This window comes from Hibiscus syriacus, unplaced genomic scaffold (genome assembly GCF_006381635.1).
Source record: "Hibiscus syriacus cultivar Baekdansim isolate YM2019G1 unplaced genomic scaffold, ASM638163v2 tig00110387_pilon, whole genome shotgun sequence".
In the NCBI taxonomy this organism is placed as follows: domain Eukaryota; kingdom Viridiplantae; phylum Streptophyta; class Magnoliopsida; order Malvales; family Malvaceae; genus Hibiscus; species Hibiscus syriacus.
In genome coordinates, this window is record NW_024062717.1 from 1862486 (window position 1) to 1881434 (window position 18949).

At 36.1% G+C, this 18949-nt stretch overlaps 1 protein-coding gene across 1 annotated transcript; it reads left to right on the forward strand.

The window, feature by feature from the left end:
- The first annotated feature begins 804 nt into the window (after positions 1-804).
- LOC120122403 (protein BRASSINOSTEROID INSENSITIVE 1-like) lies at positions 805-4698 on the forward strand. Its single transcript, XM_039141521.1, has one exon. The coding sequence runs from the start codon at positions 993-995 to the stop codon at positions 4551-4553; it is 3561 nt and encodes a 1186-aa protein (XP_038997452.1). The 5' UTR covers positions 805-992; the 3' UTR covers positions 4554-4698.
- The last annotated feature ends 14251 nt before the right edge of the window (positions 4699-18949 follow it).

Consider the following 18949-nt stretch of genomic DNA (forward strand, 5'->3'; position numbering starts at 1 on the left):
CTATACTGATGTAAACAAATATTTACCCTTAATCAAATAATAAGATAACCTATCTTTGCTTTGACATTTCAAAATAATTATGAAGGATAAAGAATTAACTTACATTAGTTTAAATAATTTAATAATATTTTCATTATAAATAATATTAATTAAATTAGTATAATATTTAAAAATAATGACATTAAAATTTTTATAATAAATAATAATATTTACTATATCTATATTCACTCTTCAGAAGATGTATTTCATTTTTTTTAAAAATTTATTATCAATAAAATAACTTTTATTTCAGTTGATTTTTCAAATTTCATGTTTGTTGTTTTATTAGTTCTAGATAATTATAAGGTAATATATGTTTGAAAGATTTGAACTATTTGATAATAAACACTTAAACATTCTTATAGATGTCATGCTCAAATTTAAGACCTTTAACGATAACAATTATATCTAGAGATGAATTAATTTTATATTTGTTAATTGATGTTTGTTTATGCATATGAAATAAACAAACACAAAAAGATAGTGAAACAAAAATATTTTTATTTAAGTGGGAGATTAAGGATTGAGCCAGCACTTAATCACCAATCTAGAGAGACAAACATATTATTATAATCATTATTTAAATTAATAATTAAATGGGTTAAGATTTAGAAGTAAGATATAATAATGAAAAAAAATTTGAAGAGATAGAGAAAGAGAGAGAAGAGGAAGTTTCACATGGCATGTGAGCCACAACAGCTGTTTCCACTCCCCCACTCTGATAAATACCCTTCTTACTGTCTTCACTGCCTCTTTTGACTCTCTTTGTTTCAGTAACTCCATTACTCAAAGCCAATAGGAAACATCAAGACCCAAGCTTTCTCTATCATTCAACCTCTCTCTGAAACCAGAGCACAAGCTCTCTCTTTAATGGCAGGGCTCATACCCTAAAACCCCTCTCTCTTTCTTTTTCTTACAGTTTTGTTTGAAAGAAGTTGAATTTTCCCACAAATATGAGACCTTTGTTTTCTCATCTCATTATCACCTTTCTTGTCTCCTTTGAAGCTGCTGTTGCTGCTTCTTTTTCTTCTTCAAACAAAAGGGATTCTCAGTTACTGCTCAACTTCAAAGCTAGTTTGCCTGACCAATCTGTTCTTCAGAACTGGGTTCCTAACCAAGACCCTTGTAGCTTCAATGGTGTAACGTGCCGAGGCTCCAAAGTTTCATCTATTGAACTTAGTTACACCTCCTTGAGCACGGAGTTTCACTTTGTTGCTGCCTTTCTTCTAGCTCTGGAAAACTTGGAATCCCTTTATTTGTTGAAAGCCAACATCTCTGGCAACATTTCTTTCCCTTCTGGATCCAAGTGCAGCTCCCTGTTAACCACTTTAGATCTATCTCAAAACACCTTGTCCGGTCCACTTTCAACCGTTTCCGCCTTGGGTTCTTGCTCAAACTTGAAGTTCCTCAATTTATCATCCAACAGCCTCGTGTCTTCTAGTGAAGAATCCAGGGGTTTGCAGCTGAGTTTGGAAGTTCTCGATCTTTCTTTCAACAAGCTTTCTGCTGGAAACGTGGTTCCTTGGATCCTTCATGGTGGTTGTAACGAGTTGAAGCACTTGGCCTTGAAAGGAAATGAGGTTACTGGGGAAATAAACGTCTCGAATTGCAGAAAATTGAAGATTTTAGATGTTTCTTGGAACAATTTCTCAATGGGAACTCCTTCTTTTGGAGGCTGCACAGCTTTGGAACACCTTGATATCTCCGCCAATAAGTTTTCCTTTGACATTGCCCCTGCAATTTCTTCGTGCGTGAACTTCAAGTTCTTGAATCTGTCGAACAACCAGTTCTCCGGTCGGATTCCATCTTTGCCAACTTCCGAATTGCAGTATCTTTATTTAGCCGATAATAAGTTTGAAGGATATGTTCCACTGTATCTGATGGAAGCTTGTTCAAGCCTTGTGGAGCTGGATCTTTCTTCAAACAATCTTTCTGGTATGATTCCTACTGGCTTTGCTTCTTGTTCTTCCTTGGAGTCTTTCGATGTATCTACCAACAACTTCACTGGAAAACTCCCCATTGAGATATTCAAGAACAAGAGTTCCTTGAAGAAGCTCGGTTTAGCTTTTAATCACTTCTCTGGTCCTTTGCCCGAGTCGTTGTCCAGTCTCTTCAACCTGGAGGTTTTAGATCTCAGTTCCAACAATTTTTCAGAGTCAATCCCTGCTTCTTTGTGTGAAAATCCCAGAAACAGGTTACAAGTTCTTTATTTGCAGAATAATATGTTGACTGGTTCAATTCCTGCTAGTCTCAGTAATTGTTCTCAGCTTGTTTCGCTCCATTTGAGCTTCAATTACCTCACGGGCACCATCCCCTCCAGCTTGGGTGCTCTCTCCAAGCTCAAGGATTTGAGGCTTTGGTTGAACCAGCTCCATGGAGAAATCCCTCAAGAGCTAAGTAACATTCTGACACTTGAGACTTTGATTCTTGATTTCAATGAGCTGACAGGGACAATACCTTTTGGTCTAAGCAACTGTACCAAGTTGAACTGGATTTCATTATCCAACAATAGGTTCACTGGTGAGATTCCGGCTTGGCTCGGTAAACTTTCGAGCCTTGCAATTCTCAAGCTCAGTAATAACTCCTTTTATGGAAGAATCCCACCGGAGTTTGGGGATTGTCAAAGCTTGATATGGTTGGATCTTAATACCAATCGCTTGACCGGGACTATCCCTTCAGTGCTGTTCAAACAATCTGGTAAAATAGCTGTCAATTTCATTTCTGGAAAGAGGTATATGTATATCAAGAATGATGGAAGCAAAGAGTGCCATGGGTCGGGAAATTTACTCGAATTTGCCGGAATCCGGCAGGAACAGTTGGGTAGAATTTCCAGCAGGAACCCTTGTAACTTTACCAGAGTGTATGGAGGTCACACACAGCCTACATTCAACAATAATGGTTCCATGATTTTTCTTGATCTTTCATACAATTTGCTGTCCGGGTCTATTCCGAAGGAGATTGGCACAATGCCGTATCTGTTTATCTTGAATTTGGGCCACAACAATATCTCCGGAACCATCCCACAAGAGATTGGGAACTTAAAGGGCCTTGGCATTCTTGATCTTTCCTACAACAGGTTGAAAGGGTCAATTCCACAATCCATGACTGGCATCACCTTGCTGAGTGAGATTAACCTGTCAAACAACCTTCTCTCTGGCATGATCCCGGAAACCGGTCAGATGGAAACGTTTCCGGCTAGTGATTTCGATAATAATGCTGGTCTATGTGGGGTCCCGCTTCGTCCCTGTAGGAATCCAGCGTCTGCTTCGAGTTCTGAGCATCGAAAGTCTCATCGCAGACAAGCTTCTCTTGCTGGGAGTGTGGCAATGGGATTGTTGTTCTCTCTTTTCTGCATCTTCGGTGTGATCATAGCTATTGTAGAGACCAAGAAAAGAAGGAAGAAACAGGATTCTGCTATTGATGTTTATACGGACAATCATTCCCACTCCGGCACCGCGAATACCAGCTGGAAGCTAACCGGTGCAAGAGAAGCATTGAGCATCAACCTGAACACATTTGAAAAGCCCCTTTGGAAACTCACCTTTGCTGATCTTCTTGAAGCCACTAATGGCTTCCATAACGACAGCCTTATCGGCTCTGGTGGTTTCGGTGATGTTTACAAGGCCCAACTTAAAGACGGGAGTGTCGTTGCTATCAAGAAACTGATACATATCAGTGGACAAGGTGATCGAGAATTCACAGCGGAAATGGAAACCATTGGAAAGATAAAGCACCGGAACCTCGTTCCACTCTTGGGTTACTGTAAGGTGGGAGAAGAACGGCTTCTAGTTTACGAGTACATGAAGTATGGTAGCTTAGAGGATGTTTTACATGGCCAAAAGAAAGCTGGGATCAAACTGAATTGGGCAGCAAGGAGAAAGATAGCCATTGGAGCTGCAAGAGGGCTGGCATTTCTTCACCATAATTGCATTCCTCATATAATTCACAGGGACATGAAATCAAGCAACGTCCTGCTCGATGAGAACTTGGAAGCCAGAGTTTCTGATTTCGGGATGGCAAGGCTTATGAGTGCAATGGATACGCATTTGAGTGTCAGCACGTTAGCGGGTACTCCTGGCTATGTTCCTCCTGAATACTACCAGAGCTTTCGATGTTCCACGAAGGGCGATGTTTACAGTTATGGTGTATTCTTGCTCGAGTTGCTAACGGGCAAAAGGCCTACAGATTCAGCTGATTTTGGAGATAACAATCTTGTGGGGTGGGTGAAACAGCATGCCAAACTTAAAATAAGTGACGTCTTTGATCCAGAGGTGATGAAAGAAGACCCCAACCTTGAGATCGAGCTTTTACAACACTTGAAGGTAGCTTGTGCGTGCTTGGACGATCGACATTTGAGACGACCCACAATGATTCAAGTGATGGCAATGTTCAAGGAAATACAAGCAGGGTCTGGACTCGACTCGCAATCAACCATTGCCACCGACGACGCAGGTTTTGACACGGTTGAAATGGCAGACATGACAATAAAAGAAGTCCCTGAAGGTAAGCAGTAGATGAAGAAAATCAATATTTTCACGATAAATTCTTTGCAGATGGAGAAGAAAGAAGCAGGTGGGGATTGATTTTCCCACAGAATTTTCCATCTTCTTTACTTCAAAAATCGCATAAAACTGCGCCTTTGTATCTCTGCCATTTCATGTATCTATCTTGTTATACATTAAAACAAAAAAAATCTGTTGTTTAACCTGTTATAAGACTGTAAATGTGCAGTTGCAGTTATGGTGTTTCATTTCCCAGTTATTTTACTGATTCACATAATACATTTCAGTCAATCTATGTGTGTTCATCAAGCACTTGATAAAAAAGTAATTTTCTTTAGATACAAGGTAACGAAATAAGATACCTAATTCAAGGATAACAAAAGGGTAGATGGTAATTAGAAAATAAAAATAATTGTGGTTTGAAAGTGGGATATGGTTGGAAGAAAAGAATATGGGTTGACATCAAGTGTGGGAGATTCCGACTGATGATCATTTGATGGAATATTTGTATGGGCAAAGTGAATGAACTGACTTTTATAACAACAAAGTTGCTCGCTTTTCCACCCCAAAAAGTATCATTCCTATATGCATTGCTGTTGTTTGGATTAACTATATCACAGGTCACCAACGGGTTCTTTAAATGGTAAGCAGTATGATATTACTTAAGTAAGTCTCGAATTTTAGTTTGATATTACTTAAGTAAGTCTCGAGTTCAAGTCTTTATGTATGCAAAAAATTCATCCTGGGATACTCACCCATCATTGCTAAGTATTGTGGCCTAGGTCGATCCGAATTAACCAATACGAAACCTTAAGAACCGGAAGGGCAAAAAATAAAATATATATATATATCACTAGTCTTTAATTTATTGTTTTTATTTTTGTTATTGTAGATGTTTATTTTTTCCGGGGTTTCATTTGAGTTTCGTTTGGGTTTATATATTATTATATTTAGTTATATATGTTATATTATTATTAGTTATATAAGGATTAATTATTAGTTATTATTAATAGTTATGCATGTCTATATATATATATAATCATTAGTTAGGTGTAATTATTAGTTATTAATATTTATGTGAGTGTCTATATATGTACTTTATAACTTATATAATTGTATGGTTCATCGCTTTATAGGTCTGTTGACATATATACATCTTTTATATATTGTTATTATAAGCGTATATCTGAGTAGTTATATTATTAATTGTATGTAATGTGTATACGATTATAGTCTAATATATATAATATAAGCTAAAAACTAAAAAACAAAATATTAAAAACTTTATTAATTTTGGTTACAGGCCCAAATATTACAACTAATCAACACACAAGGCCCGAGATGTAAAAGCCCAGTGAAGCAAGTCTGAACCAGCAACAACCCAGAAGTTTAAGATTTGGGAAACCCTAGTTACATCAAGCATCCATGCCCAGCCGCCTATCCACCATTTGATCTGTTGAGATCAACAGTCCATATTGAACACTCAGTTAGGGTTTTACCTTAATGTGCATTAGCTGTTGTCGTCAATGCATCTAAACCGTTGGATCCGATCAACGATCCAACGGCTCAACTTTACCCAAGGACATCAAACCGTCCATATTCACGCGTGCATTACAGGCGCGCCTCTATAGAAGCCTCAAGCGCCCATGCCCAATCCTCGCTTTATATCGTCCGGCCGCGTCGAGACAAGATCACAAGAGATCCGGGGCATTAAATACCATGACCGCGGCCACCGACTTTACCAGCCTTGAACCCGCCACTCCTGTCACCGATCGAGGCCCTTTTACCCCGTCAGACTCACAAGCAAGGAAATGGGAGCAACACAGCAAAAAGAATATCAGAATATCAGTGGCCAAAAAAAGGGAAAAAAGCCAAAAAGAGAAGAATGATTATGTTTTTTTTCCATTGTAAAAGGGTTTATATAAACCCGAAAGAAACATATAAAAAAAATGGGATTCGAATAGACAAAAAAAGACTAGATTCAAAGCAATACAACCACTTTCAAAGGTATTTTTACCTTTTTGCATGCAATCTTTTCTTTTTCTGAAATAACAAAGCTAAATAAAAAGAAAAGGTTTATTTTTTTTACCTTAATGGTGGCCTTTTTCCGATGAAATAGGGGTCATCACCGGTAAAGGTGTCACCTTTAGGGGGTTTAGGTCACTAGAAGTCAAAAGGTTAGGACTTAAGGCTGTTTGAGGGCTCTTTTCATTTTTTAGGGATGTTTAGGTTAAGGCTTAGGAAAAATGTGTTTTTTTTATTTAGGGGTTGAGAGAGAGTAGATCGACCACCGGTGGTATTGGTCGAATAAGTGACAGCGAAATGAAGTTGCATTTGGCTTTCGGTCCGGGTGAAAGGAAGAATTAGAGCTCTTTTTTCTAGGGTCGTGGTCGTCTGTTAAAGGGCTTATTTGAAGAATGAGGGTCTTAGGGGCTCGTCGGGGCAAGGTTTGGCTACCGAGTTACGGTGGCTGACCTTTTTTTAGGCCTTTGGAAGGTTGGTAAGGGAGAGATAAGAGAGTAGAGAAGATAAGAGAAAAAACCAGGGTTTGGGTTATTATCTAAAGTGGTAAAAAGGGGGTTTAAATATCATAGCTTTAGGGGTTATTTTTGTTCATGACCCTATATGTTTATCACGTTCTTACAAAACAATCCATGTTTCCTTTAATTCAACAAAATGTTTGAAATATGTATGCCCTGGTTACACGATTTTTCATATTTTGGTTAGTTTAAAGCAAATAGGAAATTTTGTTCTTATATCCCCTAATATCATCGTGTTTTTACATTTTAATCACATGTGAATGGTTGTTTACTTTGTTATTCAAGTTTGATGACCTGATTTAGTGATTTAACCATTTCTGTGTTAGTATACTTCAAAAGTGGAATATTTTGTTATGATCCTCATCAGTTTAGCGTGTTTTAGTATTTTAGTCACTAATCCCATGTTCTATTTCTGATTGTGGTTGTTTAATTTCGATTGATGCTGATTTGTTCACCATGCTAAATTGTTTCATTGTATTAAAATTAGGTCCCTAAATTATTCTGTTAGTTGGTTGCATTATATATACACTTAGTGTTAAGACTATTTTGTTAGATCCAATCGTAAATATCTTTAAGGTAATATTACTTTGTGATGGAAACATGCCTTAACTGACTATGAGTGTTTTTTCGAGGATTTCCTGTACTATGATATTCCTTTTTGCATTCAAATATTTTTAGTGTACTAAATATATGTATTTTTATTTAAAAATAGGGTAACAATCTTTTGTATGGATAACCCATAAAATCGCTCCTTAACTAATAAGGAGCGTGTTTTTAAGGATTGTCCGTACGAAGTAATACCCTTTTCTAAATTTTTTTTCTAATAGGATCATAAGTATATGTATATTCAAATTTCAAAATTTTAATATTTAGATGGCGTATAATCGCTTAGGTACCGATTTTGGGCATTGTGGGGGTGATCATCCTTCCCCATGCGTAATTAACACTCGAACCTTTATCAAAATGAGTTTCTGGTTGAACGTATATCACTTTTTATCTTTTAAAATCATTTTTCTTAAAATTATTTTAAAGGATATTTTTTAGGTATTTGACCTACCTAACCCAAAGGTCGATGGTGAACTGCTGGAAAGGAAAGATAAGCAGATTCTGCCTCATGAACAACCTACTGAAATTTTGAATCTATGATCAAATAAAGATGGGAAAGAAGTAAAAATTGGCACCACCCTATTTACCGAGGGATGACAGAGTTTGATTGAACTGCTCCAAGAGTATAAATATGTATTTGCTTGGTCATAGGAATACATGCCTGGTTTGGACACAGAATTGGAGGTATACAAGTTGCCGATAAAGCTGGAATGTAGACATGCAACAAAAGCTTAGAATGAGGAGACGAGATGTTTCTAAAAATTAAAGAGTAAGTAAAAAAATAATTCAATGTTGGATTCCTCAAAGTAGCCAAGTGTCACGCCCCAATTTAGGGGCTAGTTTTTATTAACGTAAAGTATTGAATTAAAGTCGTAAAAATGGGGAAATTGAGGACTAAAATGCTTGATTTTGATGTATGATTGTTGTTTTGAAAGCTTGACGTTAGTTGAGGGATCTAACCCATAAATTGTCCATTTTCTTTTCTTTAAAAATTTAAGATTTTTTAGATACAAATCAGAGGACCACCTTCAACATTTTTCTTCCCAGTTGTGAGTTCAACCATGCCTTGTTGTACCAATATTTTCCCTCACCAGCCACTATTGCTTACCCAATTGAGGAGTGTACTACCACTGACTCGTGCCCTAACCTTGGCAACCAAGCACTAAAACACGTGGCCGTTGAGTGTAACAGAGGAGAGGTCATTTGAAATTTTTAACGTTAATCTCGGCCACTACTCATCATCGAGGGTCACTGTTAGCACTAACGAAAGTGTTATCTCGTTCTGATCCCAACCTTGCCCTCCACTCACTGTGTAACCTCGCCGTCCGTCGTAAATTGTTATCGAAGGTCCGTTGGAAAATAAAAACTCACCTTTAATGTTGCTGTGATTCCTATCAAATTGTCTATCTATTGAGCACACATCCATTGTTGTCGAACTCTTCGTGGAATTCGGATCAAAACCCAGTTAGTTCATTCACTCACCGTTGTTGTAATCCGTTGTTCGTTGTTGAGGGTAACTAGTTTATTTTTTAAAATTGTTTTACACTATTATGGCTGATGATTAAGGTTGATTTGGATCGATTATGGTGATTGTTGAACTAGGGAGTAATCGGCCAATCGAAACAGCCCCTGTCGCCATCGTACGTGCCACCACGCGCTGTGGGTGGGGATCCTCTGCCGGTCCAGGAAGCTTCTGGAATGATCCAGATGGACCGGATCGCCCTGAACCAGTTTGAACAGGGTCTGTTTGACCCGACCGAGTTAACTTGAACCAAGTCAACCCATTAACTTTGATTCGTTGACTTTGACTCGTTGACTTTGACCAAAAAGTTAACTTTTTTGAAAATGTCATATTTTATGTTTTTTTGATGTCTTGATCCGAATCTGAAGTTTGTTTTGCCAAATTCGCACCCGGTAAGCTATTCTTTAGTGATTTACCTTCAGATCCAATATGGTTTCTCAATTAAGTTTAGTTTATGATGTAAAATTGTTTGCTATGTATTCGAGGAATTATTAAACATTGAATTAAAGCTTGAGGGAGATTGAATGGAGTTTAAATGGTCGATCGATATGGCATAAAAACTGAGGTAATACTATACTACCTTTTGTATACTCTTCGAAATTCATTGATAGATGGTAAATGCAAGAATGGAATTGATTGGTCCGTTATTTGTATTTAACTATCATTGGAATCAAAAGTAAATTGGATTAAAGACAGAACACTGTATAAGACTATGACGGCTCGAAAAAGAGAAACTAAAAGATCGATAAAAAATAAGTATAAGTTTAGTGACTCGATCATAATTGAATTGATTTCAAGATCCGTAAAATTTGATAAATTTCTTTAAAGGTTAAATATCGGGATTATTTGGATAAGAAGTTACCAAAAACATCCCTATGAGGTAAAAATTACAAAAATACCCTTGTACTGTATAAGACCAAGACTTCCCCGGATGGTGAAAGATAACCAAAAAAGACATACTTGACCAGATATCAGAAATACTGCATATGATTGAATTGAAATGGTCTAATGAAATGTCCTCGAGCTTCATAATAACTATAATAACCTTCACTGATCAAAGGAACAAATATCGTGAACTCTAAAAGAACTAGAATACTTGAAGCATAATATATCAGAAGTAATGTCACTGACATTTTGGAATGAAATGACAATGATACGCTTATAGTGTAAAAAGCACAATGGATGGATATGATAATGGATACAACCTGAGAAATCATATCTTGATTCACTTGAACCTTGTAATAATCGATTAAAATTCTGGATCTATATTGGAATTACGAAATTACCCCTGAAGTGTAAAATAACCCAAAGAACTTCTAAGCAATGGAATAACTAAATACCCTCTAGCTCTAAAATGAATAAATCAACCTCGATTACCAAATGACCTAGAATTTGCTATTTTCTGAGATAACACTCGGAGACTGAATTATCTAAGGTACTTCATACGTCTGAATTTCTTGAAATGACTAAATTATATGACCAAGTTGAACTGAATGGAAGAATGGTATGTATTCGAAATTCAGAAATGATTGAATTACTCTGGAAACTCCAAGGTGATCGGGATAGACTTAATTACCAAATAACCTAAGTACCTTCAAAGACCCATAATTAAGTGAATGACTCAGACAAGTCTGGAAATGCTGATGAACTTATATGTAGTACCGCCCTCAAGGGTTTTTAACCCTAAATCAAGCATGTCGACATTTATTGATATTGTTGTTATACAGAAAAGAAATAAATTCCACTGGAATATCTATTTATCTCTCAAGAACTGATCAAGGATTATCACAGTCTGAATGATTGACAAGTATTGCAGTGCTATGATCGTTGGTTCAATTAGATTCAAAATCCTAATAATTCAAATACATAATCTTGAATACCCCTAATTATTTGAATGATGGAATCACTCTCAGTAAATCTAAATCTAGAATTATTTTGATATTAAAGTTCCTGAACATCTCCATGAATGCACTTAAATAAAAAAGGGGTCCTAAGGTATCAATTTTAATGGTCTGATAGATGTGTTAGTAATCGATCCCTTTTTAATAGGACCTCATTCCTGGAATCCAATCAAATTGCATAAGTTTCATGTTTTCCATTCTTGATAACTATTGAGTCCCTCTGAAAAATACTTGGATCCTCTAGTGTGTTCCCCATGTACTACATGAATGTCTTATATGTTTTGAAATACTGGCTTATGAACCATGGCTACATCGTATGTGTTCTCTTATTATGATTTTCACTGAAAAATATGTGTTCTCTGATTTCGGTTTTCACTGAAAAATATGATTGTTCCTGATTTATGGAATCATGGAAATTTACTGGTTTATGAACTATGGTTTTCTGTTTTCACTGGTTACTACTTGAACTATTTTATTGGGATTTTATCTGTGTAGGCTGAAGGTTCAGCTCTAATCAAGCTGGTAAATCCTTACGGACTTAAGGTGACCCTTGGGTAGGCTCTGAGGCCCTGAGAAACTTTCTTAGGTAGGCTCTCAGGCCCCAAGAAACTCCCTTAGGTTAATCATGGGACTACATATGGTGTACAGGTGGAGGGTAGTTATATGGTTTATTTCATTGTTATGTTTATGAGATTTTACTGGATTACGGTTTAATGTTAAAACTGATTTCTACTGGATTTTATATGGGTAGAATTCAGGAGTATGGAGGTTCAGGCCTAATCCAGCAAGTAAATCCTTATGACCCTAAGGTAACCCTTGGGTAGGCTCCAAGGCCCCGAGATCTTTCTTGAGTAGTCTCTGCGGCCCCGAGATCCTTCTTGGGTAGGGCTCGTGGCCCCAAGGCATTCCCTTAGGGTGGCTCCCTTTGCTATATGCTTAGGGTAAGCCCTTATGGATGAAGTTATGGGGAACTACATAACAATGTTCAGTTGGAGGGTTCTACTATGATTTTTGAAAACATGTTTTAAACGGTTACTGTTTGAAAAAGATATGTATCTTTTCATTGGTTTTGGTTGGGACACACTAGACACTCTATTCCAATCTCCTGAAAACATTATACTCTGAATGTTTTCTATGAACTGAGATCTCCATAGATTTTACTCGATGAACTACCAGTGGAACCCCAGCTCATCCCAAAAACATGTATACGTCTGAGTCAACAAGGAAATTTTATTGTTTTATATTTATCTGCATGTCATGTAGCATTAATTGGTAGTTTTGTATTACTGAGCTTCCCAAAACTCACTCTTTTACTCATTATTTCAAGTTGAAATAATCAAACCAGTGTATCTATCGATATCAGTAAAGAAGTTCTACCGGCGTTGCTTACGGAGTACGGTGCATGTGATTAGGGGAATGTAGGTTGTATTTTATTTTATATACGAGTCTGGAATCTATTTTATTTCTGAATATTGGTAAATTTTTCTTTTGTATTTATAAGTTATTTTATGATTTTACATGTTTAATAAAAAATTTAATTTTTTCGGGATTTTTACGGTGGGTCACTCCGATGGCCCTAATGTGACATCCCAGATCAAATAGGGTCACCCACTTCATTTCGTGAGTGTTACATTTAGTAGTATCAGAGCTTAGGTTGTGTCAAGTTTTTCTAGATAGATCGGCCAGTCGATAGTTAAAAGACGTCTGGTCTGTACATGCCCCTAGATTATAACCGTACTCTCTGAACCAGAACTCTGATGTTAAGAAAATCATTATATAATAAGTATATCAAAGTATTCTATCTGATATGACTCAATCTGTACAAAAAAAGAGAATAATGTAGCATATGTCCTAATCTTAGAAGTTACCCTGCGAGTAACGTGGGAGATTATTTGTTCGAGGATTTTGACTCGACACTTGACCTGAATGTGAGTTTTGGTAATCTCTAATGTTCTGTGCTGATAAGATTATAACCAAAATTTATAAGTAAAATGATGAGATCAAGATCTACTACCCAAATAGATTGGAGAATTTTGGAATCAAGCTTTTTTTAACTTTATGAGATTGAAACCCAATAGGTGTCGATCCATGTGCCTTTATAATTTGATATGTAGGAGATTAAAGTAAATGTACGAATATTGGGAAAAGTGTAAATCTCGAGGCGATGATGTTCCTATAAAGGAAACAGTTACGTCTGCATGTTGCATTGAAAGTAAACAAGTATTATTTTGATTAAGAACTGATGATTAAGGTATGTTTGGTTCTACGAGTAGAATTTTGGTCAATTTTGGAATTTTGATAAGAAAGTGTTTGTCGAGGACGCTTATTCAACTAGTTAAGATCTAGTAGAGGAATCATATACTTGTAAATGAAACTGAGATAATAAAGACATGGATGGAAACTAAGTTTTTATAGTTCTATGATTTGAGTAAATTTCGAGGACGAAAATTCTTTTAAGGATGGGAGAATTGTCACTCCCAAATTTGGGCTAGTTTTTATTAACGTAAAGTATTAAATTAAAGTCGTAACAATGGGGAAATTAAGGACTAAAATGCTTGATTTCGACGTATAATGGTTGTTTTGCAAGCTTGACGTTAGTTGAGGGATCTAACACATATATTGTCCATTATCTTGTCTTTAAAAGTGTAAGATTTTTTAGATACAAATCAGAGGATCACCTTCAACAATTTTCTTCCCGGTTGGTAGTTCAACCATGCCTTATTGCACCAATATTTTCCCTCGCCGGCCATCGTTGCTTAGCCAGCTGAGGAGTACATTACCACTGTCGATGGCTTCGACACAGTCTCGTGACCTAACCTAGGCCACCAAGCACCAAAACTCGCGACTGTTGAGAGTAACAGGGGAGAGTTCGTTCAAAATTTTTAACGTTAATCTCGACCACCACTCATCATCGAGGGTCACCGCTGGCACTAGCGGAAGTGTCATCTCGTTCTGATCCCAACTTTGTCCTTCACTTGTTGTGTAGCCTCGCCATCCGTCGTAAATCGTTGATCGAAGGTCTACTAGAAAATAAAAACTCACCTTTATTGTTCCCACGATTCCAGTCAAATCGTCTGTCTGTTGAGCTCACAACCATTTTCGTCAAACTCTTCGTGGAATTCTAACCAAAACCCTAACGTCGCTCACTGCCGTTGCAATCGTCGTTCGCCGTTGAGGGTAACCGGTTTATTTTTTCAATTGTTTTACACTATTATGGCTGATGATTAAGGCTTATTTAGATCGATTATGGTGATTGTTGAACCAGGGAGTAATCGACCGATCGAAATAGCTCATGTCGTCGCCACACGCGTCGATAGTGCACATGGGGATCCTCTGCCGATCCATGAAGCTTTTGGAACAGTCCAGGTGGACCAGACCACCAAGAACTAGTCTGAACTGGGTCTGTTTGACCTGGACGAGACAACCCGAACCGAGTTAACTCGTTCAAGTCAACCCGTCTGAGTCAACTCGTCCGAGTCAACCTATTACTTTGACTTGTTGACTTTGACTGTTGACTTTGACCAAAAAGTTAACTTTTCGAAAAGATCATATTTTATGTTTTTCGACATCCTGAGTCCGAATTTGAAGTCCGTTTTCCAAATTCGCACCCGTAAGTTATTTTTCAGTGATTTACCTTCGGATTCAATATAGTTTCTTAATTAAGTTCAGTTTGTGACATAAAATTGTTTTCTATATATCCGAGGAATTATTGGACGTTGAATTAAAGTTTAAATGTGATCAAATGGAGTTTAAATGGTCGATCGATATGGCACAAAAATCGAAATAATACTCTACTACCTTTTGTATGCTCTTCGAAACTCATTGATAGATGGTAAATGCATGAATGGAAATGATTGATCCATTATATGTTTTTAACTATCATTGGACTCAGACGTAAATTAGATTGAAGACAGAACACTGTATAAGACTCTGATGGCTCGAAAAAGAGAAACTAAAATATCGATCAGAATTAATTATAAGTTCAGTGATTCGATCATAATTGAATTGATTTCAAGATCCGTAAAATTTGATAAGTTTCATTAAAGGTTAAATACCGAGATTATTTGGATAAGAAATTACCAAAAATAGCCCTATAAGGTAAAAATTATGAAAATGCCCTTGTACTGTATAAGACTAAGACTTCTCCGGATGGTGAAAGATAACCAGAAAAAACATACTTGACCCAATTATTAGAAATATTGTATATGATTGAATTGAAAGGAATTACTGAAACGTCATCGAGCTTCGTAATAACTATAATAACCATTACTGATCAAATGAACAAATTTCCTAAACTCTAAAAGAACTAGAAAACTTGAAGCCTAATATATCAGAAGTAATGCCACTGACAGATTGGAATGAAATGACAATGATATGCTTATAGTGTGAAAAACACAACGGATGGCTATGATAATGGAGACGACTTGAGAACTCATATCTTGATTCACTTGAACCTTGGAATCATCGATTTAAATTCCGAATCTATATTGGAATTATGGAATTTCCACTAAAGTGTAAAATAACCCAAAGAATGTCTAAGCACAGGAATAACTAAATACCCTATAGCTCTGAAATGAAAAAATCAACCTCGATTACCAAAGGACATAGAATTTTCTATTTTTTGAGATAACACCCAGAGATTGAATTATCGAAGGTACTTTACACTTTTGAATTTCTTGAAATGACTAAATTATATGACCAAGTTAAACTGAATGGAAGAACTATATGTATCCGAAATTCAAAAATGATTGAATTACTCTAGAAACTCCGAGGTGATCGGGATAGACTTAACTACTAAATGAACTAAGTACATTCAAAGACCTAGAATTAAGTGTATGACTCAGACAAGTCTGGAAATGTTGATGAACGTATTTGTAGTACCGCCCTCAAGTGTTTTCAACTCCGAATCAAACATATCGATATTTATCGATATCATTTCATCACAGAAAAGAAATAAATACCACTGGAATATATATATTCGCCTCTCAAGAACTGATCAAGGATGATTCTGACATTGATCAGATCAACTGGTGCAGTTAGTAATAAGAAGTGAATAATAATGAAGTATCACAATCCGACTGATTAACAAGTATTGCAGTACTGGGATCGTTTGTTCAATTGAACTCAAAATCCTAATAATTCAAAACATAATCCTGAATACCCCTGATTATTTGAATAATGGAATCACTCTCAGTAAATTTGAATCTAGAATTATTCTGATATTAAGGTTCATGAACATCTCCCTGAATACACATGAATAAAAAAGGGTCTTAAGGTATCAATTTTAATGGTCTGATAGATCTATTAGTAATCGATCCCTTTTTAATAGGACATCATTCCTGGAATCCGATCAAATTGCATAAGTTTCATGTTTTCTATTCCTGATAACTACCGAGTGCCTCTAAAAAATACTTGGATCATCTAGTGTGTTCCCCATGTACTACATGATTGTCTTATATGTTTTGAAATACTATTTATGATCCATGGCTACATGGTATGTGTTCTCTGATTACATTTTTCACTAAAAAAATATGTGTTCTCTGATTTCAGTTTTCATTGAAAAATATGATTATTCCTGATTTATGGAATCATGAAAATTTACTGGTTTATGAACTATGGTTTTCTGTTTTCACTGGTTACTACTTGAACTGTTTTATTGGGATTTTATCTGGGTAGGCTGAAGGTTCAGCTTTGATTAAGCTGGTAAATCCTTATGGACTTAAGGTGACCCTTGGGTAGGCTCTGAGGCCCCGAGAAATTTCCTTGGGTAGGCTCTCAGGCCCCAAGGTACCCTCTTGGGTTAATCAAGGGACTACATATGGTGTACAGGTGGAGGGTAGTTATATGATTTATTTCATTGTTATATTTACTAGATTTTACTGGATTACGATTAAGATATATGGTTTACTGTTAAAAATGATTTCTACTGGATTTTATATGGGTAGAATTCTAGAGTATGATGGTTCATCCCTAATCCAACTGGTAAATCCTTACGGCCCTAAGGTGACCTTTGGGTAGGCTCCAAGGCCCCAAGATCTTTCTTGGGTAGGTCCTACGGCCCCGAGATCCTTCTTGGGTAGGCCCCGTGTGTGACACACATCTCCCGTATACCCTTACATACACGAGATATAGATGTCACATTACTCTTTAAAATAGTTTTTCTTTCAAAAGTTCCGAAATATATTTTTCTTTTCTGGAAATGTAATATTTTAAATATAAAACAAACATTGTCTTCAACTGTTATAAGTTCTAAGTAACTAAATTGTTAAAACATTTTTAAAAGTCAAGATTACATGCCAACAAAGTTTTCCAAAATAAGCAAGATTTTCTTGTGTCACGGATTAGTCCACCTTAGTTGATGATTACCACAACTACAGAAACACTCCTACTCAGTAATCTTTTCTTTGTCCTACGCGTGAGAAACAACACACGTTAAGCAATTTCTTAGTGAGATATAATATAGGAAATAACATTAAAGAATACATAAGTATCTCATAGTTATTTAAATTCAGAAGAAGTTATATCACCCATAGGAATTTATTAAATCATTTGTAGCATATCCAAACTTTGGTCCTATTATCCTCAATATAATCTTTAGTATGTCCAACATACTACTCTTTAGCTCATTAAACTTAATTATGTCCATTTTCACATATTAACACATCCATTAAAGCATTTGAATATATATGGCATCCTTTCATGCCTTAATGCATCCTTTCATGCATTTTCAATTATGTCATCCTTTCATGCCTTAATGCATCCTTTCATGCATTTTCAATTATGGCATCCTTGCATGCCTTAATGCATCCTTTCATGCATTTTCAATTATGGTGTCCTTTCATGACTTAATGCATCATTTCATGCATTTTCAATTATGGCATCCTTTCATGCCTTAATGCATTATTTCATGCATTTTCAATTATGGCATCCTTTCATGCCTTAATGCATCCTTTCATGCCTTAATGCATCCTTTCATGCATTTTCAATTATGGATTTGAATTAGAGCAGTTTATACTCTAAAACTGATTCAAGATATTCTTTTCATTCTTATAAAATATCATAATCAATATTATAAAACATATATATATAATTTAAACAATCTAAATTGAATATTCTTCATCTCTCCTACTTATAATAAAGTACTCACCTGGCTTGCCTTGGTTTGATATTCAAAATGCACAATTTGCTACTCCAGAACTTGGCCTTTGCCTTTGGCTTTACTTGATTCGGGAGCTTGGTTCCGATCTTTAGCTAGGGTTGAAGGCTTTTTCACGTGATGGAGGAAGAAGAAGTGAGTGTTAACTTTTTTTCCTCTTCTCCTTATTTCTTTAATTTAATATACCATAATAAATGAATTTTATATTCATTTCTATCTAAATACCCATAAATGCCCTTTTAAATTCTTCTTCCCTATAATTTAGTCTAGACTACTATTCCCACTCATTCTCATCTTTATTTATTAATCAATTTAGTTCTCCATATTTTTAATTCCTTTTAATTTAATCATTGTCCTATTATTTGGGGTATTATACCATGACCCCGAGTAACTTTCTTGGGTAGGCTCTCGGACCCCAAGGCATTCCCTTAGGGTGGCTCCCTTTGCTGTGTGCTTAAGGTAAGCCCTTATGAATGCAGTTCTGGGGAACTGCATAACGATGTTTGGTTGGAGGGTTTTAATAAAACATGTTTTAAATGGTTACTGTTTTAAAAAGTTATATATCTTTTTATTGGTTTTGGTTGGGACACACTAAACACTCTATTCCAATCTAATGAAAACATTGTACTCTGAATGTTTTCTATGAACTAAGATCTTCATGGCTTTTACTTGATGAACTACCA